Source organism: Aulonocara sp. 'chitande type north' Nkhata Bay, linkage group LG14 (assembly GCF_057382095.1).
Source record: "Aulonocara sp. 'chitande type north' Nkhata Bay isolate Kocher_YH1m ecotype deep benthic linkage group LG14, A_spYH_male_GT1.1, whole genome shotgun sequence".
In the NCBI taxonomy this organism is placed as follows: Eukaryota; Metazoa; Chordata; class Actinopteri; order Cichliformes; family Cichlidae; genus Aulonocara; species Aulonocara sp. 'chitande type north' Nkhata Bay.
The window spans coordinates 17680764-17706962 of record NC_141357.1 but is presented as its reverse complement, the minus strand read 5'-3'; the positions used below and the strand labels follow the sequence as shown (position 1 = coordinate 17706962).

General features: G+C 38.2%; 1 protein-coding gene across 7 annotated transcripts in view; it reads right to left on the bottom strand.

The window, feature by feature from the left end:
* gdpd5b (glycerophosphodiester phosphodiesterase domain containing 5b) overlaps nt 1–24589 on the bottom strand; it is a 40966-nt gene extending 16377 nt beyond the window's left edge. For 2 of the 7 annotated variants that reach the window (XR_015124651.1, XR_015124650.1), the window contains exons 1-3: nt 24185–24589; nt 9431–9604; nt 36–139 (exon numbers count right to left, since the gene is read on the bottom strand). Coding sequence is in view for 2 of the 7 variants with exons in the window: in XM_086261307.1 (XP_086117433.1) it covers nt 36–139; nt 9431–9547 (221 nt within the window). In the remaining 5 variants the exon portion in view is untranslated. The remainder of the gene's footprint in view (nt 1–35; nt 140–9430; nt 9605–24184) is intronic. The other 5 variants (XR_015124653.1, XM_086261307.1, XR_015124652.1 and 2 more) reach the window with 4 other exon arrangements.
* Nucleotides 24590–26199: the final 1610 nt, after the last annotated feature.

Genomic DNA, 26199 nt, shown 5'->3' with positions numbered 1-26199 from the left:
CCTCTGACAACACACAGGGGCACTTTTGTACTCACCAGTTGAACTCGCTGTAGTCATTATGTGCCTCCCACCAGAAGTAGAACCAGACAAGCAGGAGACAGAAGGTAAGGAGGAGGATCAGGGACCACAGAAGCTCCCACTGCACACACAGACACACAAACAATTATTTATGTGGCTCCTCCATATTTAATTATAACAGACTTGAGAAGATGACTTAAGTCCTTTTGACAATAATAAAAACAACTGAATTACAAACAATCTGCTGAATTCTACACACAGTAATAGAGACACTCTGTATAAATGATTGGATAGACAGTCACAATTTAAGTACCACAGGAGAGACCAGCAGAGTTCATAATAAGTTAACTTTTCCTAAACTTACCTGAGCACATGGCACCAAACTGACCCGAGTATTCCCTTATACACTTTGCTCATTAGCAAGGAACAGCTTTTAATAAAGTTTGTATGCAAGCTGACTAATTACTGTCCTCATCTCCATGCACTTTGGCACTATGGCAAATATTAAATGGGCTAAATCTTCACAGAGACAGAAAGAGACCCTGAGGACATGCATAAGAGGTGATGAGCACACAGGCATTTCCATCGTTCTCAGCAAACTTTAAATACATCTACGGTTGTGCTATTATCCAGACAAAAACCTTCTGACCTTTTCTTAAAGCAAAGAAGCTTGATTTAAGAAAAGCTCATTGTGCCCTGATGAACTAAGCATCAGCAATGATTGCTCACAAACCCTTAGGTAACGCACACAAAGCTGATTGAATAAACCCCGTGGGCTAAAGAGTAATGCGACTTTAAATGATTTGATACCAGTGACATGCAGTGAGTTTTGTGGAAATCATACACACCGTTTGATCACAGTTATATAAAAAGTCAGAGTTTTGTGTAATCTGGACCAATTGCATGATACACATTTACTAAGAAAATCGACTTTTCAAACCTGCTCCTGGGTCAGAAACAAGTGTCTGTAACTGTAGTAAATGTGTGGTGAGTCTATAGGAAGTCTGAGACGGTCAGCCAAATATCTGCATGAAGTTTAAAGATGTTGCTTATAGAATCTGGTATGTATAAAAATTACATCCAACTAATAAAATAACTGATTAATAAAAGAAAACTGTTTTTACTAGTTTAAGCTTCTTTATTTGTTGTATTTGTTTATCTTCTGTAAGTAAATTTATATTTGAAGAGCCACTTTGAGTTCCCAGAAACCATTTATGAATATTTTATAACAATAATTAATCTTTAAAAAATGAAAGAATAGACAAAAACAAAACAGATGAATGTATCCTTGCTTTTGGCCTAAACATCAAAAAACATAAGTATAAAAAAAAACTTGTGAGCTTTATGTGGGTTGTAGTGTTAAGATAAAGTCACTTGGTTAAATAGCCTAAGCAGCTAAAATGCACCACTGCTGAGTGCTGAGGATCAGATCATTATCACCTCAACCAGCTGATGTAAGGCAGTATGCCTGACCTGCTTTTATCAGCTCTCATTTTCAAGGTGTGTGGGTGGGTTGGTTTTTTTTTTTCCTCTCTCGTTCTTTTTTTTTTAATATTCAAAGCTTTCCAAAAGCTGGAGCTAAAGGTTTGTGGATCATGAATAAGCTTTTCAGCTTAAAATGATGTTAAACACAGCATCTAAATGCCATACTTTGACCTCAAACTAGTTTTAAGAGCTTCCTTAAATTTCAGCATGCCGATCATATTCAGACTCTTATGAAATTCCTGATGGAACATGTTATTTCACTAACAAAAAAAAAAACACTACAATAATAATGAATAAATAAGCCTCTCAAAAACACTCAGTTATTTTCTGAAAAACAACTACTGCTTAGCTTCCACTGCAAAATAACAAACATTTACCTGGATCCTTCCTAACATTCAGATAACAGCTCAGCGTGGTTACAAAGAGGTTACACTGATCTCTGTGGGAGGAAGAGCTGTGTGTGACAGGCAGGTCTGGCCCGGGTTCCCATGGCCCTTAATGACTACCTGGAGACACCTGGGAGAGCCGACCTTGAGAGGAGCCATTGTTTGGCCTGCCCCCCCTCTCATTAAATGCTCCACCTTCTCCTTTTCTTTGGATGAACCTGAGAGAGCTGCTATGATGCACAAAGTCTTTACTACTAATACGGAATGAATATGAATATGGCACACAAGGAATCAAACAAGACAACCACAAGTCAAGAAGAAAATTCTTAAAAAGATCATCTTGTTGGGTCTGTTAGTCCGTCTTCCTGTTTCCCAGCTCACTCAGCAGCAGAGCTCATTCAGTCAAAGATGACTTGACCTGCCCTCGTAACGTCACATTACCATTCTGCACAGCTGGCTTTTTATCCGGGCAAAAGAACACATGACACAGACCAACAGCGGGCCAACGGAAATCTATGAAAATTCAAAGCAGCTCTGGGAAACAGTGTTTGAAAAGCACTCCAACACTCCAGGCTTTATTATGACAACATTTCCAAGTAGAGTGCTAAGTTGTTTGACTCTTTAGGAAATCACAAGAGCATATTCTCCTGAGGAAGACCAGTTATGTAATCAAACTTAGAATCTAAGTTATGCTTATTTATCTTATATGTATAATCTTGGCTGTGTCTGTGTCTGAAATGACCATATTAAAAGGACAACATGTATGATGCAGTCCCTACTGCATAATGAACTAAATCAAATGCATTTCTGAAATGTTGAATAAAAAGTGCAAATATTTGAAAAGCTTGGAAGTGGCAGAGCTAACTGCTAAAAATAGAAGGATCAAATGGATCAAGGAAAATATTGCTGCAGCATATAAACACTCGTGTTAAAACCTTAAAAGGATACATTCCAGAAAATCCTCTGCTTGCACTTTGTTCACAAAACTCTGCAAGTAGTGGAGACAAATGCCATAACAAGCTTTTACCTACAATGTTGATATGCTGCTTCTACAAAGCATCGACATCCCTTCAGTCACATAAAGCATTCATCATTTATGAAATGGTACTGTACTTTATGCTCTGTCAAAAAAATATATATACAGGCTGCCTAAGAAAACATTAAATAGTGTCAAAATAATAATATTTGTGATTCTCTATTGCACTCAAGAAAACGACACCAGTGAATTCATATCTGGAAAAGTCAGGTATGGAGCACAAACCGTATGTGGTGTGGAAAAATATACCTTTTGCTCTTTTTCCAAGACAGCTGAAAGCAGAGAAAACATTGCTGTTTTAAATTAAAAAGCTGCACAAAGACTTACTTATGGGGCCAAGGGCTGTGAACAACCCCTGCACAGGATAAAATAAAAGTAATAAAAAGGAAGTCTAAACAAATTTATATGAGTTACTCTTCCCCACCTCCTTCTTCAGCAGCATTTTATTTTTAACTGCTCACAGCAGGGCCAATACAGTGGATTATTACTGCAGCAGCCAACAATATATTAAATAAAGCCTACTGGATTGTTCCTCTGTCTGCAGTAATGTTCTTTTGAATTTTATGGTTTAAAAACAACTCAAAATGTCAGCTCGAATTCAGTGTCTTCCCCTTGTTGCAGCTTAGTAAATATTCCCATTAGAGTGCAGCTAAAGGCATTTGGAATGTTAAGTGGGAATGAATCAACCTAACTCAACCCAACACTTACTGCAGACATAAATAAGGGGTGAAAAAAAATCCACAAAAACAACAGCAAAGAAAGCAAATTCAGCAAATGGTCATGCCCATGGGTTCCATACTTTCAGGCAGCAATTGAATTTGCATTAAAAGGAATCCTTATATTATGAATCCACTTTAGAGCTTGTAAATTTGGATGGACTACCACAAAAGGTCTTTAATTCCCAAACTGTTGATGTGTTACTTTTGTTAGACCCCTGGAATCAAAGTTGAAGGTCTACAGTGAAATCACTCCTTGACCGCATCATTTCGAATCCACTGTGGTAGCTTTTGTGGAGATTTGCTAGCTTCTTCCAGTTGGTACTTTGTGATAGATAATTGGTTCTCAGTCAAATTTAAAGCAAGGAAATCAGGTAAATACTGAACATCATCATATCTAACAAGACGGCACAATCAAGGTATCAGTGGGTAATATGCTACCTATAGCGGTTACAGAGGTTTTGATCTTTTGTCCTTCTTTTCACTGTAAGGGTGACTGCTAACTGCCAATATGGCTGATTCAATCTGTTCTGTGTTCTCCAACAATGCCTCAATATGCCAGACTGGATCGAGTCTACACAGTTTCACACTCAAGATGGTAACTATTTATACCCATGAGCTGTTCTACAACAACACTTGGACAAGTTGTTCATTTTCATTTCATTTGTCAAATTTTAATTAAGATTTGACAAAACAAGTATTTGAGATCACAATCTAATGTAATCCCTAAAAATTTAATAAATACGAGGAGATGTACCAAAATAACTAACACAAGTTAAAAACTAATTTTGATAATTTGTGACATTAAAATAAATACTGTACAAAAACAGAGTGCACACTGTGAGACAGACTGAACTACACATTCTCACAGACTACATCTTAAATTGACCGAGCTACAAAAAGAAAGACACATTTAAATAATTATTGTGAAAGTAACACAGTCAAAATTCATCATCTTGTCCAAATCTGCTTTGATCACTGAACCTGCTCCTCTGTCTGCAGCTTCACCTCCTCAGGCCGGGAACATTTTTGGCTGCTGTGCTCTGATTTCACTCTATTTGCTCAGATTATTTCTGGTGTTAATGACAACTTCTCTTAAGTACACATTTACATTACAGATTGATTAAAAAAAAAAGAAAAAAGCTAATCCAACTGCCCAATGGTGGAATGTCACAACTTTAGTCTTTTGTTTTTTTATGCTTTGGATATATTGCATATTGTGTCACCAAATGTATTCAACAGATATCAGATTTATTTACTTCCTAGACATTGGTCAGGCTCTGCAAGAAACAATTAAATGATACATTTAATTAGACATGGCAGCTTGACACAGTATGCTGCAATTAAACATGCCAACACTGCAGGATGCTGCTTAATTTCCTTCTGCTACCACAGATCAATACAGGCAGAAAAAAACCCCAAAAAACCCTTTTCCTGTAAACTCCAACCTAACATGCTCCGCTCTCCTTGCCTCCATCTTCACTGGACATAACACCTCAGTCACTTGTCACATTCCTGAGCAGATCCAGTTAAGTCTCTGACATTTCACACAAGCCGAGTAAGCATTTTAAAATGCAGCTATATTACCAGCCTGCCAATAGCATGAGTGGGAAAAATAATTCAAGGCCACATTACTACTTTTATCATAAAAAACAAAAGAAAAAAAAACTAATTCCATACACAAGATTCAGTTTAAGTAATTTTGCATATATGAGAAATGTACACACAGCCAGCATTTCTTCCTGAAACATGAAGTACACCCATCTCAACCCTGTAGATCAGTAAACTCTCGGTCAAATGTTCAAACATGTTTCCAACCATAGGAAGGTCTGGATAGGAGACCATGTAAAAAAAAAAAAAAAAAAAAATCCTAAAAAACAAAGAATGCACTTCAATTACATGCTGATTGATTTAAAATCCTCTGTGTACAGAAGCAGATATACACTATGTGTCACTGTCCAATAGCTCTAACTTTAGACATTTACTAGATGTTACTTGCTTGAAGGAGGCCACACATTTTAGAATTTGATCCAAACAGTGACTTTTCAACACAGGGGTGAGGACGCACACACTGGGAAGAAGTTCAGGGATTTTCTAATCAAAGCAGATAAAGTAAGTATGTTAGCAGAGTTGCGGTACTTTGTTTCACTTCCTTAACAATAATAATTTGCGTCTGCCATAAAAAGAAAAAGAAAAAAAAAAAGACTGTAAATGCAGAGGAAAAAAAGATATCTGCAAAATGTTCATGTCCAAGGCAACAGTCCAGAACAGAAATACACTGCACATATATTTAATCCAACAAGTGCGTAGGAGACGGACAAACCGGTCCAATGCAGCAAACAGACTAATGTTAAATGTCTAGTCTGTCAAATCACTGGTCCAAAAACTAAAACTCGTAAAAATAAGCTGCTGTTCATCAGTTCCAAAGAAAAGGAACAACTGTTATAATCTAATACTGTTCAGTCTTCAAATATCTTCCCTTTTTATCTGCTAGCACAAAAATTCAATGTTGCAGAGCAGCAATCGCTTCAAGTAACTGCTAGCTCTAGCTCCTGTCCAGTATTTCACAAGCCAGGGCAAATGTAGACCACAAGATTACCAAAGCTTTGCTTCTATTTTTGAAGCCTTTGTCCCACTGAATTGTAAAGACTGGCTAGATGGAAATACTTTCAATTATTACTGAGAGGCCAGATCGGCTTGCACTGTGTGACGTTGGCAGTCTTCCTACAAAGCACCTTGAACAGACAGGAGGCAGCGTCACTAAGGTAGCCAGTCAACCCGAACGACTCATTAGAGTGAACAAAGATGAAAAAGGGAGAGAAACTACACAACCCACTTGTGGATTATAAACGGGTCTATAGTTGTTGCTTGCTTGTCAAGCTCCTGTGATTCGCTGAGGTCCAGTTACACATACCTGACACCAGCTCCAAGTCGCAGTTTGCTTACAGAGATCAGTGAAGGTGCAGTTTTTTATGAAATCACCACATTGTAAACTAAGAAACATTCTCTATGGAAATCAAAAGTAATTTTTTTCCAGTATCAGCACTGACAATTTTAAATATTAAATGAATCCAAATGAATTAAAATAGACTGAAGGGTCCATTTTTGCACTGGAGTCAAGATAAGTGCTACCCAGCACCACAGGTTCAAAACAAAGGATGAGCACCTTGGGGGAGTGGGGGTGCTGACTTGGTAACATTTATTCATTTGTGCTTGTAACAGGAAACAGAGCTACACTGTGTCCAGGTCCCTCCAAACAGGAGGAAAAAATGAGGTCCAGTGTATTCCATTTATGAAATGCAGGTAAATATACCCTTTTTGCCTTGCTGTGTTATTTCTGTGTGTTTACTTATACACCTAAACAGGTTTATATAGGTAATTTGCTCACATCAGTGTGTGTGTGTGTGTGTGTGTGTGTGTGTGTCTCCGCTTGTGCCCTTTGTTTCTGCCAGTTTAGAGTATATTATATGGGCATAAATAAATGAATGTAAACAAAGACATGTGCTGTGTGTTTGAGTCTGTTGGAGCAACATAACCCAAGTGTCCTTCCGAAATAGCAGAAAGAAAGGTCACCTTATGCAATACTTTTGGCATCCAGCTAATATTAATGGTGCTGCAATTTTATAAAAATGAGCCAAATGAGCCTTCAAAATTAAATTGTTTAAAATGTTTTTTTCCCCATTTGGTGGTAATAATTACAAATGACTTGGACCCCAAGGTCTGCTGACCTGTCAGTGATAAATGAGACCCTTCTACAGAATGCTTGCAGGGTTTTCTTTACGTGACAAGTTTGAAGTTCAATAATAACAACACGCGCACAAAATCTAAATCAACCTTTTTTAAAATTTAAAAAAAAAGAAGAAGAAGAAAAAAAAGGGTGCAGAGTGTATGTGATGACATACAGGTAGAAACAATGGAGTATTATAACTTCAAGCTTGACCATAGAAAGCTCAAGGTTATTGAATGAGGGAGAAGCCAGCAAGGACATAATATGGTCACATGTATTTTTCTTAGTATGTAAATTAGGGTATTTGGAGATCATGGTGTGGATATAAAAGCACACCTCTTTGGAAGAATAAGAACAGTTTTATAGGATTTGTGCATTTTTTCAGTAGTATATTCAACAGAAAATGTAAAAACTCCTACACATCCAACTTGTTATTCAGGGCTGTGAGGAAAAAAGAAAGAAAGAAAAAACCCACACCACATTACTGTAGCAATACAATAATAATAGCTTTTAAACTTAGCAATTAAACTTTAAGGAGAAATGCCAACTTTTTAATAAAGATGCTACTCTTAAAAATGTAGGTTGAAGGTCACTGGAAGATCTATAAAAAAGCCAAGTAAGTGAGTTTAATTACTAAGCAATAAATAACAGAAAACCTTGTTTGTGGAAAGGGAGTGAAATTCTCTAAGGACTGTGGGAAACTGACCTTGGTAAAATAAATTGCGCACAGAACAAGATGATCGGATCTCATTCATCCACAACTGTGCGCTGGCACACGTGAGTGCGTGAACAGCTTCAAATTCTCTTGTAACAAAGAATGAGAGCAGGGACAGCACTGACTCCATTTCCTACTGATGTCCTTCTTGTACACAGTGTTATGTAAATCTATACACTAATCCAGCCATCATAAGAGTTTCTATACAAACAAAAGCTCTGTTAGAATGAAAGACAAAAAAAAAAAAAAAAAAAAAAAAAAAAAAAAAAATCAGGTCAGTCAAATGTCATTCTTTCAATTAACAGACTGGCTGCTAGTGTCGTTAGTATGCATCTCTAAAACAATTAGACAAACCTGAGAATACACTGTAAATAAACAGGTCGCAATTGCTGTGATGGTGTCATTCTATGATCTGTATGGGTTTGAATGCAGGCTATCCCAAAAACTGCAAATTTTTCCTTTCACTTTAATTTCAGTGTAACCTGACTTTTTATAGTCAAAAGAACCGGTGTCAGCAGCAACTCTGTAATAAAATTAGGAAAAAACTGAACTGAATCTGACAACAAAGCCTTTAATTCATGTAGCGTGCTCCTGTCTCAGAGGTTTCCCTAAAGTGTATTAGGAATGTTATGAATGATAACTCTGACTATGTTACATTTAATAGAAAAAATATGGTTCCCAGTCACATCAGCAGAGTTTTGGTTATGTCAGTCTCGTGTTGTTTGTATGCAGCAGCCCATCTTAACACTCTGAAACAGGTAACGTCAGCTGAATTGTCAGTGCTTAGCTAGCAAACAAAGGTAGTGGATGACAGTCTCTGGGGGTTGCAGCAGTCAAACAGAATCAACCTACTGTGACATTACTGTAATATTTGTTGCTCCAGCTAGGCCAACATAACGACCATGAAGTCAGCCTCTGGGGGCTTCTGCCCAAGTTGTTTCCATTCTTGGCATACAGCAGCGGACTTGCCCCCCACACAATATAAGCAGAGTTGCTAAGTAGTGCAATAAACACTCGGCACCAGATTGACAGTGGACAGTGAAGGTAATGTCAAATAAACCTTGGTTTGCGTGGTACTCGCCAGGTAGGTTGTCCCAATCAACTTCGGAAAGTATTCACGCTTCTATGGATTTATTTTGTCCAAGTTTTATGCAGTTTCTTTACATAATCCCACACTGACAAAGTGATGGTGACTACAAATGATTTTTTAATCCCTTTTTGTTGTTGAACTATGTGCTATGGTACAGTGTGAGGCATTACTCTTTTACAGAAAGGAACTCATGGATAGCAATATGTACTGTACAGAAATGGTAAGGTTTCTGCATTGTTTAATAAGGGGCCTCTCACCTTGGTGGTGTCATCATGGGAGCGTTGATAGCGTTTCCATCTGCAACCATAGATCCCAGTGATGCATGACAAACAAAGCTGGCGCTCATAGACTTGGAGGGGTTGGTGTTTCACCATGCTCCTTCAGTCAGTCCGGCTTCCAGAGCTCTAACATCCCACTGGCTGCGAAGGATCCTGTGAGAAATTACAAACAGCGTTAATATTGAAGCAAACAACGCAGCAACAAATTGTTGAAACCACAAAGGCTGTGTTTGACAACCCATGGAACAAATGGAGTAACATGTCTGGCACTTTAATAGAAAACACATGCTGCCTTGAAAAGCTCGTCCTGATAAAAAGCACAGCTTCAAATTAAGACCTTGTGCATGTTTCCAATGACAACTGGGACTGCTAGCAGCTTTTCATCAATATGATCAAGGAAAAAAACATGGCAAAGAACATTGGTAAAGTGATTATCTATTGAACATCACATGACCAAGAACATGAATATATCACCCACTTATAATAGGTCTGGGACAAGACAGCGTGCAGGCACCACCTCTCCCATTAATCAGGCCAATACGAGGAAATGCAAAAGCAATACCAACAAGTGTACGTGTAATAATACAACTGTGACATTTTAGCAAAAACCTTTCAACCTCTGGGAAACTTTAAAAAGGTCAAAATGTCAACTAAACCTCCAGGTAAAGCAACATGATTGTCCTCACTACCACTTTATTTATTTTTTAATAATGTGCAGGGGGTCTCTGCATCATTTGGCACCTTATCTGAAAGTCTTACACTGCCAGCACTCACTATTAATAAGGCTACAAACCATGGTGGAGTAGCAAGGCACATTATACTTCAGAAGAAAAAAAAAGTCTTGATTTTCCTTTCATCCTTGTCTGATGTCGTTTTAGTAAACATGGTAGGCAAGACTAGTCTGTGTTATGTGTGAATAACTAGAGTTATGAGTAATCCTCACCAATGAGCCTGCTGCTGATTCAGCATAAAGACTTTGTAATCAGCTATAATAACAATAATGATATTACAGCGGTGCGGACTGTTATCACAAGTTTACCTCACTCTCCAGGGACACGATGGAGCCTGTTGTGCTGCAGCTGCAAAACACACATCAACCAAATCTGGGGTTGAAAGTGCAACTTTGTGTTTTCAAAGCAGCAAATGATGCATATATAATGGCAGGGTGAACAAGCCGTGTCGATGAGAGGCAAACAAACATGAATAAGAGGCTACAGCAAGATGCAGACTTGCTTCAAGCTAGTTATATTCCTTTTTCCTTGCAGCGGTTGCTAGTGTGTAGCGTACTTGCATCTGATGTTTCAAATGCAAGTACATGCAGTAATTCTGCACTCTTCCTGCTGTAATCAGGCTGTCTCAGTCTCTGGACAGCTGCTCATTAGCATCTACAGCATGGGCCACGTTTCCTGTTATTAGCGAAACTGCTCTGAAAAGGGTGGGCTAGACCCAGGCAATAATGAATCTAGCTCACCCCAGCAGGACCGCAAAGACAGTCAGTCAGTGTGTTATAAATTATTTGTGGGTTAAAATGAAAAGTGTTAAATGTAACTTCTCCAATGCAGCAGCTTTGTTTACAAGCCTTTTGTATAAGTATTATATCTTAACAAGCCAAACATTTTTTCATAAGAAAAAAAAAAAAAAATCTGTACTCTTACAGGACAGTTAGTCATGCTAAAGGTTATCGACTGTCTGAAGATCTGTACTTGTCAAATTCATTGCTTGTACTGTGTTGAAGAAATGAAAATCAATTCACTGATACTTGCACAGTTAATATAATTACTCAATGACTGATATAAAATTATTGCTGTCAAATAAAACCAGGCACAGAGATCACATGATTACAAAGACTCACTTCTTGTGTCCAACACAATGCACAGCCAAAATCAAACTACTTTGTAGCCAGCCTCTCTGCTGCAAAGCAGCCTAAGGGATTTAGACCTTGATCAGACTGAGCACTATTTCATGCTGCCATGGCCATTATAAGTGACATTTCTTCTCAAACCATGTCTGCCAAGTTGAAAGAGATCAGAGCCTTGTAAGGACATGATTAGGAGCATAATTACGGAAAAATATCTACAAATCTGCCAAAACACTAATGGCATAAAAATCCTCATTTTGAGGCAGCAAAGAGTTTGACATGTTTGATCATGACATTAAAAAAAGAAAAAAAAGAAAGTGAATTGCCACCTGCCTGCACATTAAAGCCAATGTGTTGTCATCAGGGGTGCAGCAGAAATGTTAACAGAGAGCCAGAGAGAATACTTGCTATTCTGGCCAGATTCTGGAGGGGTGTACATACAGATAATGTGGCCTTAACGTAAGACGTTTGGCTTCTTCGTGGACCCTCACACAATCTTCACTTGACCACTTGCTACTCTGCGTCATCCTGTGTGTGCGCACAAATACATTGAATTGAAACTGAAAAATGTCTCAGGTTCTTTTACTGGCACGACACACAACACATCAAGTCTGTTTATAAACAAACAAAAGGGTTGATAAGCAGTTTTGAAACAAACATTTTCTGTTGAAACATGCAGCCCTAAAAAAAAAAAAAAAAAAAAAAATAGTAGTGAGAGAGAATGCAAATTGGATTATGTCCCATTGTGTGATACACATGAGAAAGGAACCTCTCACATGCTTCAACTCACTGCCCAAACACTTTCTAAAGTTGATGTGGAAAAATAGCAGTAGTAAGCAGCTTTAGCTGAAATCAGGCACAGTGTAGATTGGTCAAAATGACTAAAAAAAAAAAAAAAAAAAAAGGCATCAATATCAAAATTCAGCTCAGCTCTTCAGTGAGGAAAACACACGCACACACGTTTGACATCTTCAAAATGTTAGCTGGGGATTGTAACAAAAACCCACAGCGGTTTGGAGTTTCAGTTCAGTTAGTGGAATTACACAGTTCAAGCGCCAAAGACTCAAAACAAACAAATGATTTTAATTAATATTTTTTTAAATGAACAGAAGTCAAACAATTCGAGATTCTGAAAAGAGCTGCTTTTCACATTTCTGCTGCCGACACTGGAACAAAAAACAAATATGGATTTATGTTTGGGCTTGTCGACCAAGCCTTTAAGACAGGAAAACAAATGTGAAGCTGACACAGCAAAGTTTGGTGTGATCACAAAGGCAAACTAAAAAACACTTTCAGCACTGTCATGCCATCTCTTTGTTGACATAATGTTCCAACCGGTTGCCACAGAAACCCCTCCATGTTGTTACAGGAAAGGCTGATGTCATAACTTGTTTACCCCCAAAAGCTTCCATTCATGAAAGTGTTACATCCACTTGTACTCTCAAAGTCAAAAAAATATTACACGCCATAACTACTTTAGTTGAGATAAACATCAAACGGGCCTTTAGAATTCCACCTATTTGATGAATGATATCATCGTAAGTAGATGGAGCAGCACCGAGAGCACAGATTTGTCACCTTAAAATGGAAGGCTTATGCATTTTTCATTTTGGGGTTAAATACCCCCATCGCTCATCTCCTCAAGCCTGAATAAAAGAAAGAAATGCTCTTCCATTAATCCCTTTATCAGCATAATGTCTAAGCAAAAACTCATCAGCCAAATACAGCCCAGTGGACACAATTAATTCTTAAATAAGATGCAATGAATTAGTGAAGCCTAGTTAATTACAGCACAAGTCGTGATGTTCACCACAGACTGAATACATGTTCAGCCAAGACTGGAGCTACACTATCATATTTTGCCAACATGGATGTGACACCTCTGACCACAGTAGGTGTGGAAATGTAACCACCATAAGCAGTGTGGGCTGCTCTGTCACAGTGACTCACTGAGTCACAGACACAACAACTGAGCCACAAAAACTGAAACTTTGATTAAAATCTTTCAAAAATTACACAGTAAGAAGAACAGAGCTTTCTGCATATTTAGCAACACATCAGAAGAATAGAGCAACTTTTCAGATCCTGTCACCTAAATGGCCTCATTCTGAACTCAAACAGATTAAGCGGCAAAGTCAACAAGTGCTCAAAGCTTTCGTCACACGAGAAGCAGACTTCCTGCCATTACTGTCTGTCACAAGGTGTCTGAACTTGTGTGGAGAGGAGGAGAACATGAGAGGGGTGCATGGAAAAACCCCTAAACAGCTTTTACCATCTTCTTTTCTGCTGCCTCATTTCCTCCAATCAAAAGTACACCCAGAGAAAACAGTCAGCAGGGGAGGAAATGCTTCAGCAGTTTCCCAGCAGAAAACATCGTCTTCCTTTGGTCAGGGAACTGAAAGAGACCGAGCAGCAGAGAACTGCAAGACCAAACGCAAACCTGCTAATTGTGAATAATATATTCTTAAAAAGATACTTCACAAAAACAAAAAAAAAAAAAAAGGGGGGGGAGGGGGGTTTGCCTCTACACATCTGCTGCAAAGTAATCAAGACCATTAAAAAAAAAAAAAAAAAAAAAAAAAAAAACCCAAAACAAGATAACTAGTGAGGATGGACCTGCTGAGAATGCAGAGAAAATGCTCACTCAAACTTTTCAGTAGATGACCCAAGGGTTACATACATAATGAAACAAGAGGAGGTCCAGGAAGTTCTGACAATGCAAAATCTGCAGCTGCATGTCATGTTCCAATACTCTGACATGCTTATTGAGATGTGCAATAGATACCTAGTAACTGAGCTCCATGGAGACCTTGCTAATGGGTGATAAAGCCTATTATAAGGAGCAAAGGGAGAGCACTGACATCAAAGCTGTTAAAGCCAGTTCATTCTAGAGGTCTTGCATTTAGGCCACGGAAGATCAATTGCACTTCAAACAACATTTCTGACACCCTCCTTTTCTTGTGTTTAATATAAACAAATCATTGTTGCTGCTTACTGTTAAGAAAACCCCATGACTTCCTGTGCACTTTAATGACAGACCTGCATCACAAGATTGCAGTGTTTACCACATCTGATTCACAGGTTAACAGTGCAATGTTGTTCACATTTATATATTTATTAATAATACAAATAATGATTAAAGTAGAAACAATATAACAAAGCCAAATAGTTCCCTGCATTACAATGCATTGAAACCTCTGCAAGTCTTAAATTGCCTAATGTAAAGATCAGCCAGGTTATGTGACATCTGAAAAGACGCGCACGCATGTCAAATTCCTATTACCGTGAGAAAGAGGCTGGTGAGTTTCCTGGGGAACCAAAAATCTGGAGACATGTTAGAACAGGCCAGTTGACTGACTGTTTAATTTCTGTGTTTATGTAAACCAACCTTTCAGGTGACGCAAGGGGAAAATAACTCCAACCAACAGATTCTGGTACATTGTGATTAATGTATAAAGATACTAATTGAGACTGCACAACATGCATTAGTAAGACAATAACAGCACTTGGCTAAGAACAACAGTTACACTTTAGTAATGATTTACAAGTACTTTTCATCCTTAGCACTCCTTAAGATAAAAACGTGTGTGTAGTGTGACAGAAGGTTCACCAATAGCTGGTGAATGTATTTACTTGGTATCATTTAGTAATTGTGGGCAAACATACTAAAATCATAAAAAATAAAAAAGGAAGCAGATCTCATTTCAGCTGGGACACAAAAGGTCATTTGAAGTCAGCATGGTGACCTCAAGCCTATTCCTTCATGTATTCATGAGAATTAATGCAGTTTCACCTATAAGCAAAGGCCTATGGCTGTTGCATATTCAGTAACATGCTTCAGTGTTCACGCTCCCCTAGTGCTCTCAAGCTTATATCAAGATGAAGAAACAAAAAACAAAAGCAAAGCTGCATATTCAACACATGAGTAGAGAGTCGCTGACGCCAGAACATTCTGGCCTGAGAAAAGAGGAAAACAGCACAAACAAAGCTCAAATAAAGGCTCTTTGAGGTTTTTCCTGCTCATGACCAACATTTTGAACAAGTCATAATTTGCCCCATAACGTACCCCAATTTTGAAACAGACAGAATTATTAAATTAGGTGAATAGAATTAGGAGGACTTTGGAAAATGCATTATAATCGTATAGCAGTTAAACAGGACATGTTAAACAGCACGACAGTCTGAGAGTTTGTTGTCAAGGTGAAAGCAAAAATTAATGCGCTGACCAGAGATACTGTCAGTAACATTTGGTGATTAGTAATAATGATATGCAATGTGAAGTTGCAGGCGCTTAGGTACACTTATTGCCCTTCACACGCATATGAACTTAAGTCTCTTTTCTTAATCCATAGGGTTTAATATGGTGTGGGCCTACACTTTGCAACTATAACATCTGCAACTCTTCTTATGACTTGCTGTTGTTCCCAGTTCCTTCCATTTTGTTATGCCACCAAGAGTCGACTGAGTAGAGGGAAAATTTCACAACTGGACTTGTGGTGGCCTCCTATCACGGCATCATGCTGGAATTCACTGAGCTCCTGTGAGTGACATATTCCTTCGTGATTGGACGCGATTGGAATGAATGGCCAATGATTATTTTTCCACTGTTGTCCAACTGAGTTTAACAGATGAAGACAACACAGCATTTTTCTGCAATAAAGCCTGAGATTTAAAAGACCAGCTCCAGAGCTGAGCTAATTCGGAGTATTACTTTGGCTGAAAGTCAGATAGAGGACGTATTGAAAGAAGGGATGTATTTCAATCATTTCAGCAGCAAATAGAAGAATTAGTAGAGCCAGTGGGGGGTGGGGTGCAAAAACATTCAGACAATGCAGTGCTCTTCAAACTGACAGCTCATCAATCTGCAAAAATATAGGTCAGTAATAATCAGATGAAAAATAATTGATTTAATCACAGTCCATCAGTGTCTCTTAATTAGAACACTGAAAGCGGAAAGAGGAAGCGATATTATTGTCATTACATTATTTGAGCAAAACAAGGGAGCACAAGCACAGAGAAAAATCTCCCCACTCAATTCAGGGCGGGCAAAACAAGGTGTTAAGTGGGTCAAGTGATGCATCAGTAAACGGGTCAAGTAACGTTCCATTTTTTTTTTTTTTTTTTTTTTTTTTTTTTTTTAAACGTAGGTAAGAATAAGGAGTGGGCTTCAGCTGCAGTATGAAGCGTTCTACATGGCCTAAAGGTGACCTAATAGTAGAATATATCTGGAAAGCACGCCACCTAAACACCCGTTTTTATCCACACTTTGAAAAGAAACATCTCAGTCAACCTTGTAGGATTTGAACTCCTTCCTGTTGTGATGTGACAGTACCGTCCTCTCATCAGCCTTGCAACTGGTTAGGCAGCTGATTGTTTGTGGGTTTGGATAATTACCACATTAAAATAAAGATCACACCGACTCCTGTCTGCTTAATGTATACATGCACTGTGCTTTCGCATCAACCTTAGGACAGCATGTGATTTCAGATGTTTCGAGGATGAGGAGAAGCATCCAGAATAGGAGGTCAATACCATAGAACAGTGTCAAGCTCTGAAGAGCTATGAGGATGGAGTTTTATGACTATGTCCAGGATACGCACACAAAAATTCACAAGGAGTCCATACTTCAAAGTTAAATATCGTGGTTTCATGTGGCAAATGGAAAAGTGCTGAAATGCTTTTAACAACTATCAAGTAGACGTACCATCTACCACATTCCCCATCTCAGTTTAACATATTAGCATGCTAACATCTACCAATAAGTAAAAAACAAAGCATGACTCAGTGTAATGCTAACATAATGATGGTATGCTAAATGAGTCAGAGAATAGCTAAAGTGACTATATTGCATCTTGGGGAGAACGAGAACATGTAAGCTAGACTAAAGTGGCTTTACACTTGAAGAAAAGTGACAGCATTTTGGTGGCTCAAAAAGAGAACAAGAAAAGAACAAGTAGCTAAAACATCTCTACAAAAACACAGCTTGTGTGTTTTAAAAAAGGAAAGAAAGCAGCAACAAAATTGCAGAACTACAAAGGATGCTTTGGGAAAGGCAAAGGAAAAGAACAAGAGCGTGTTGTTTCTTTTGTCAAAGTTTGCTTGCAGTGTATGACATCTGGATCCCATCTTATATGAAGCAGAGTGACTTATAAGCAGCTTTACAGTCTCACTTTCATCTGGATTTAATCAAAGCTTCGATATTGAATGAAAGCCAGGCTTTAAGGTTCTGTGCCCAGCATGTAGAAGCTTCCATTAAATAGAATGTTTCAGCTTTCAAAGATAACATTAATTCATTAAAATGACCCGTGAGCCTATTAATGAAAAAGGAAAATATATAAAGTTATCCTTGAATAACTCTCCTCTAATGCCTAGTGATAAGGTAATAGTCCATTTACTGCATCTGCGAAATGTACTGTGAGAAAGGAGCCAAAGGCAACAGACATGCAGTTGTGACGAGCACTTTTCAGCCTGGGAATTAGAGCAGGGCGATATGGCCAAAAATATTTATCACGATATATATTTGAAAATTTGCGATAACGATATAACCGACGATATAATTGATGCGAGACAAAATACAACTCCACAACATTACTAGCGCAAAAAGACAACCTTCCATTTATTTTCACTTACACAAGAAGCTGGTTTTTATGTACATTAAAGCTTTATAAAAATGTAACAGTGCAAATGCAAATTCCTTGCTGAAAGTTTAACCAAAAGGCATTTCCAGTAGAAATGGGCTGACATATCCTGAGCATAACCATGTATAATATCCACTGAAGTTAAAAAGAGGTGCTTTGCAACATTAAACTGCAGTGTGCAGTACGCATTTTTCGGACCATAAGGTGCACGGGATTATAAGGCACATTAAGCGAAACAAAGCAGTCAGATAAATCAAACTTTATTAAACTCATTCTTCTTGCTTCCTCCACTTCTGTACCATTGATTCATTAATGTTGAATTCTCTGGCAGCTGCTCTATTCCCATGTTGTTGCAGTATAGTAATGACTAACCTCGTATTGTGGATGGATTATCTCAGTTGTTCACCTGACTGAAGTTTGGTCCGTTTACAGCATCCTGCCATGCGATTGCATTTGTTTCTAACCATGAAGAACCTTCACGTTAACTTTTATAAGTGGAAAAGTGTTAGTGTTCGTCCTCCAGCTTCACTGTTTATGTTATGCTAACATAGCTGTGTCGCTAGCGATCACGTAGCACATCATTATATACCATCTAGCCCAACTTCAGTAACCCTACAAACGTCACTGCTGTTTAGTTTCCTGTCTTCATTTATGTTGGAAGTGATAGCAGAGCTGTACGTTTGATTTTTTTCAGAAATCTCTCAGTCAGAACATGCAATATCATGCTTAGGTAACTAGCGAAACTAGCGAGCTAACTTCCGCTAGCTTCCTGCTAACTTCTAACTCCGTTAAATGTAATAACTTTTGTTTTCATGGATGCCTGGAAGTTAAACTTTATAGTTACACCTGGTAAAGCAGCAATGCTGATCGTTTTATTAAAGATGAAAGAATTTAGACAGTTTTTAACTCTAAGTGATGCTGCAGTGTTGTTTGACCTGAAGTATACGGAGTTTAGGACCCAGATTACTCCCAGATTTAAGAGCATCTTAGTCCGACAAATACGACAATAACAACGGCCGCTTGCATGTTCTGCAAAAAAATGTGCTTTGTTGTGTATCTGACGGACAAACACCAAACCAGTTCCACATCACGGAAGTTGCACCATTTTTACAAACCAATTCTGGTTCATCTGTTTCACTCAACAATCGGCCATGTGCGTATGAAAACAAAGGCACTGCGCATGCGCGTTTTACTCCCATTCTATCGCGATATTTCATTTTCCTATCGTTGCCTAACATTATACCGGTATTACCGTGAACGGTATAATATGGCCCAGCCCTACTGGGAATATTTCTTTTATGCTTTCTTTTTTTCTTAACAATTTATAATATTATTCAGCTTGCAGTATCACCACTTTAAAGGTTTCAGAACTGATACCGTGACCTGGAACATAAACAGCTAACAAGGATGTCCATACCATGCCGAGATAATACTCTTGTTTGGTGGTACAGACCACACAATTAGCTTAGTTCACTCAGACCTCTTCAGTCACTTTGTTTTTCCACAGGGAAGCAGGAAAAGAAAAAAAAAAGTAGTTGGACTACAATGTAGTATCAAGGTGCCATCTGTAAGTCTGCACGGGGCCCTTCTCCACCATCTGTGTGTTGACATCACACCCGTCTCTGTCCTCCACTGTGACTGCCATCTGAAGCTGAGAGGCAGGAACAAGCAAGCCAATGCCGCCATGGTGGTGAACATTTAGCTGCTTTAATTTGGGATGATTAAACATAGGTGACATAACTACTTTGCAACAAGAAATAAATGGAAAACACTACTGAACTGAGTTTTCAGCCAATAAGATTAGATGATAATTTTAGATTAGATGATAACCTGAGGCACTAAAGATATGAAAAGAAATGTACATTTTGTTTTTGCTTGCACATGACAAAACAGACTTCCGTCAAGAAACTACAATTGCCTTTTTCAAGGGGAACATTCAGCTCTGATAAAATAACGTGCCGTTTTGGGCTTTGAACAGAGTTCAAGTTGTAAACTAGGAAAGACGGTGCACCAAAGCCCCCAGTCTTCCTCTGGGAGTTAAGGCCAGGATAAAATTCACTTGATGAGTAGTTCTCGTCTTAATTTCTCGTCTGTTGGGAATTGGAGGATGCAAACACAGTTAGTCCCATCAAGAAGTTGGAGAATTCACAGAAAGCCGTTATTGAGACCTACACAGATCCTTCCATACTTGTGTATGTTCAAAGCTTAACGATGGTGAGAAATTTTCTCCGGAAATAAGATGACACGTAGGAAAGCAGAAGTTTTCTGCTATAGTTAATGAAGTGGCTTCATGACATGTCCATGTAACAACAGGATGTTGCTACTTGCATTCCAAATATCAATGCTTGATTTGACTTTTCTGCAAATGCAAATCTGCTAAATAGGTAATCTGACTATGTCACCATCCAGAGCTGGTACAAACCATGTTCATGTCTAAATATAAGGGAAACAACTACAGATTCTTGTGATGCTTGTGCATTTCAAACTTGTTTAAAAAAAATACATTTTTATTACCAGTCAACTACAGTTCCATAGCAAGCTACAACAGGCAAAAACCTCAAACTTCCAACCCAGCAGATTCAAAACTCTTCAGCACAAATTCCACCCTTGGGTTTGCCAACATCTGCTCCATTACAGACAGCAAGTCTGTTCAACAATTGGGGAAAAACACCCAGAAATTTGAGGAAAAATTGGTTGCAATATGAAGTGCTATGGAAATTATAGTCTTCTGGATGTATCATCACATACAGCTTTGTACAAACAGTGTTTCATTTTTCCCCTAAATCTAAATCCTAATCCAACTTAGTTATCTATTACATTTGCATTAAACATTTGCTATAGCTTCAGTGAGTAAACAAATGAATGACAACATTTTTCCCTATGGGTACTATGAGTTCAGAGCATACACTTTGATATGTGGTTTCCTTCTAGCTTTACAGCACCAATGACATTTTCCTTTCTTCTCTCATATATGGAGCTTTCAGATAATACATCCTACATATCAGCTATTGATGATATTTGGCATATTTTCTGACAGGGAAATATAACCAACACTACACTCAAACAGACAAAGTGTTTAGCTTTTCACTGCAACTTTACACAGAGCAGAGCTCCAACACATAAAGCTTCTTTTAAAAGCTCTAAATATTTCTAACTAACTGTGTGTGTGTGTGTGTGTGTGTGTGTGTGTGTGTGTGTGTGTGTGTGTGTGTGTGTGTGTACACAAGAAAAGGGTAAACAAGTGAATCACTGCAATGAACACTTCACTGTTCTTAGACCCAGTATGTCACCAGTTCTTCTGAACCGATTACCTTCAGTTGTAAAGTAGACCATTTTATCTTTCATTGTAAAAGTAAGGCACTGGATTAAAATTAGACCCTGTGTATAAAAACCAGGAAATAGTAAGAATATTTGCTGTCATATATAAATATGTAATTTATGTTGGAAAAATGAGAAAGGAAAAGTCATCATTTGGATATATTAAAATGAATTATTTAGTTCATCGTCTCATTTCCAAAGCACATTAAAGATGGATAAAATGTTTTCCCCTTATTGGAATGTTATAAAGAATATTATGTCCTTTGTATGAGAAACTGGAAATAAAATATCAGTCCACGACCAGCAAAAATGTTGTTTCTACAGGCCTTTAGATCTGCTGTTAGAGATCGGACATTCAAATAATTTAGGTACAAGCCTAACAACTATATAAGACAAACTGTTGCACAGTTGATGATCTGTGCACATTTTTCACATATCACAGAGTGCAAGTTCAGGAAGTACAAGCAACATTTCCCAACATGCCACCCTGCCAACAACTTTTCAGAACTGGCATCCATTGTTAATCAGTCACCTGAAGCATCAAACAATTGAATAAATATTTGCAGTTAAAATTCAGTTCATAAGGAAAATGTATACTACATAAATAAAACTAGACTCTGGTTCACAAGACAGAACAATGACAAGCAACTGACAGCAACATGGTGACCACAGACATTGATGAAGGAGGCAGAGGGGGAAAAAAATAAAAAAAAATCTTTTACAGCTTCAGAAAAAATATTTTGGTTTTAGTTTTATTTTTTGTGCTGCAAAATTAAATTTTCCTCCATATAACACTCAAACCTGCCATAAGACAGATTCAGACTGCTAGAAATCCACAACTGAGTGGGATCCGGTTGGCAATTGCCTCTCATCAGGCAACCTGTGCAATTGCCTTCTCAACAGGACTATCTGTGAGGAACACTATTGATCTCTGGGCAACCATTTAGTCAAAACAAGTTGCAATGGTTAAGATCATCCCAAGGTGGTATTGCATGAGATATTCATAGTATTCCTAAAGAATTTAAATATATTTAATAAAACATCAATATCTGGATTGATACAATGTCACAATAGGCTGCTGTATTGATTTTTCCCCCACCCCAACCAGTGGCCAACCATCAAGCTGTTTCCACATCAAAACCAGTCGCTCATTGCAGACAGCTATGGAGCTGATTGCTGGTGTCTTGCAGACATTTAAGGTTCTGGTTGCCTAGGTGATCAACTGATACAACTACTACCAAGTCATATGTCTATCAGCAGTATCCTGGGTTCTCATTAGTAGTCAATTTAATTGTTCACCTGGAAGTTAAAGAAAGAGCTTTCTTGAGTCCCACCCACTTCCCTTGACCAGTGGTCATTTCGCTAAAAGTCGGCAAATATGGCTTCCTTTGATCTCGGGTCAACACGTCATATCAAATGGCTTCCAGTGTGAATCAAAGTGAATCACTCCCTTTTTGCACACAGCTCATAGTGAAACTTTTATAATCTGTCCAACTGTAACTAAATGCAGCGAATATGTGCATCTACTGTGGAGGGGCTGATTTAACAGTCACATTGACTGGGCCCTGATGCACTTAGGTACTGAAAGACACACGTTTGATTTAAGGACTTCAAGCATTCTCTGATTTTTTTTTTTTTTTTAACTTATAAATTTATTTTTTGTAAGTAAAGAAGAAGAAAAACAACCTGGGAATTATGTGAAATTTCACGTCCCTATTAAGAAGTATATCTTTCCCCGCCCAGACAAACCTGAGACAGTCAGCTGAGAGGCATTTGATAAACTTTAAACATAAAAAAAAAGAAGAAAAAGAAAAAAAAAAACAGCTCTGCCCTTTTATACTTAAAAATTTCAAAAGAAACAACAGTACAGGTTATTGTATTTATGTCTAAATTTTTACACATAGCTTTAAAATCCTTTTGCTCAGTTGAAAGAGGAGCAATAACTTTGCCTCAAGGTAATAGAGAAATAAATAAAAATAATGTTCTGGCTGCCATCAAAAAAGGAGCTCCCCTACACTGTGCCATCCCATAGAGGTTCAAAAATACAGGATCAGCATACTCCACTCCAAAGACAGTTAATCCATAAGAGACCAAAAAGCTTGCATAGTCACTTTGAAAGTCTTTACTCAGTCTCAGTCATTGATTTTACTGAAACTCCGTCTAAGCAAGCTCCAAGTCCTTCAAAAGTAATAGGTAGCCTGTGAGACATAAATAAATACCATCTGTTAACACTTTCTGAACAGAAAGTGTTAGTTTGTTTTGTTTTTTACTAAAGTGTAATTAGTAGCAGATGGGGAAGTGTTAAAGCTGCCACGAAGGTTATTAACAGTTGACCAAATGGATGCTGTCCAATGGACAAAGTCTGAAGATGAATAAACTTCCTCCGATAAAGTGCTTCATAAAACAAATCTAGAGGGTAATCTTGTATTCTTGTAGTACACCAGGGAAATCCAAACAGCAATCATCCTCTCCAAACAGAAAAAAAATAATAGTGCCATGAATTATGCAAGTGGTAACCTAAGAGCAGTCCACAACACATCAGCAAACGCACATTGGGCATATGGATGGAGGACCCCGTGTTCAGCTTCCTTAGTTCCACTTGCATTATGAACCTTACTGTCCAATAGATAATGAAGAGAGTGCAGCTGATGTATGATTCGAGCCCCTCCAATGGGAAAACATCACCATGGGCGTATCCACCAATATGCCGTAAGTGATGCGTAAATGCACATGGTCATAGCTAATGGACTGCATGTACTTCTAACCTCTGCATGTGAAAAAGGACACTTGACTTGCCTCATATTTAACCGCCGACACGTTACGGGACTGATGGCTAGTGGTCAAGAGTCTCTGGAACATATTTTAATGAGGTGTGTAACTGCAAATAAACTAAAACAGGTTAAAGATAGATACACTCACCTTTCTGGGTGCCTTTATTTGTTATCAGCTGGCTCGAAGGTTCCGTGTAAAAAGTTTCGTTTCCTTTGAAAAAGAAAAAAAAGCCCCCGACTCAACAGTCAAACGGGGACACCCCGTGCCAGCGGTAACGGATGAGGAGCCGAAGTTTCACCAAGAAAACTAAGGAGAAAAATGCCGGCTGAGTGCGGACGCTGTGACCGGTATATGTCCTAGCTAAAATAACTCCTGTCTCCTTTATCTTTGAACCGCTCCGTCCGGGTTTTTCTTTCCCCCTCTCTTCTCTGTTAACTCAGCCTCCCCTGCGTGAATACGGATACTTACACCGACAAAGTAATTCAATGTACTGGCTAGTGGGAGGAGTGAGTGTCGGTCCTTTTATCTCCAGCCCTCTGTTACAGTGAGGAGGCGTCACCGGGCTGACTTTACTCCCGGCCTGCGCGTTCATGACACATCAAAAAGACAGCCCCCAAACCCTCCAGTTTGTTTGAATTAACCAAAAAGAAAAAAAGTGACCAGTTTTCTGCTAAATTTGGACACATCATGCCGCCGAAATAAATTTCTTTCAGCACTAACACCTCTGACGTCAAACGGTACCCTCATTACCATCAGCTGAGATGTAAACCGAAAATTCGAGGCGACACGAATGCATCAATACTCAAATACAGTAGTTTATAAACCAAAGAGCACTGGTTTAATCTGTTATCTTAACTGCATAACTAATTCACCAAGCTGACATTAAGAAATCTTGATCAAAAGCTGACCTTTGTTTGACAAGTGCAACAAAAGCCATCTGAGCTTGAAATTATTTTTTATCTGCTTTATACGTGACATCATAACTGCCTTAGCATAGATTTTAAATGTTTTGTTTTTGCTGTCACTGATTAAGGTACAATGTCTTTCCATTTAGCCAAATTCCATTTTAAACATAATTTCTTGATGTCCATATTTTCTGTGATTCTCTTTACCAAGTGAATAGCTAAAGCTCTGTTTTATAGGACTTTTAAAACCAATACCGATGCCAATATTTTGTCATTTAAAATTCGGTATTCAAATCAAATCAAATCACTTTTATTGTCACATCACATGTGCAGATACATTGGTACAGCACATGTGAGTGAAATTCTTGTGTGCGAGCTTCACAAGCAACAGAGTTGTGCAAAATACAATAATGTAAACAAGCAAAATACAAGAATGGCTACATCTGAAACTAATAAATATATGTACAATATATAATAGTATATGCATTTCTGGATGTGTATACTAGATATTTTTCTACGTGTGTGTGTGTGTGTGTGTGTGTGTGTGTGTACATGTGTGTGTATTCCGATATATCAGCTGATACTTTTTTCTTTCAGCCATATGAACACATTTCTCTCACGTTTATTATCTGTAGTTTGTTTGGGGGGTTTTTTGTTGGTTTTTTTTAATGTATTAGTTTATACTCTTCCTAACAGCTCAGATCAGCTGCTTGTTGTGTTTGTGGCTCTAAAGACATTTGCAGAGTGCCCTCTAGTGGGCAACTTATTCAGCATTAACACTTATAACATGATTGAATATCTCCCATGTCATCTTTACTTTTAATATTTTATTTATCAGCCATAATAAATAGTAATCTTGACAAATCGACAAACAGCAAATATCGGCCCAAGAATAAATTGCTTGGGCTCTGGATCAGTGTACCTTCTTGCACCACTTGAAAGCATTATATCTGATTACATTCATTTAGAAAAATCACAATAATCCACCACTCATTTGTCTGTGCACTCAGCCTTTTTTTCAGTTCAGACTTGATATGCAGACACATGTCTATGACTCATCAAACGAAAGCGATTTATTGATTTCTGTCAAACAAACACCATCTGCAGTTATAATCAGAGACAGCATGTAATGGCAGCAGTCCCTCATGATCGACCGCTGGACGCACTGTGAAATGTTTAGTACTCATGTGCAAAAATTGACCACATGTGGAGAAACCATGCAGAATTTCTCTGCACATAAAGCTTCTTGTGATAAAA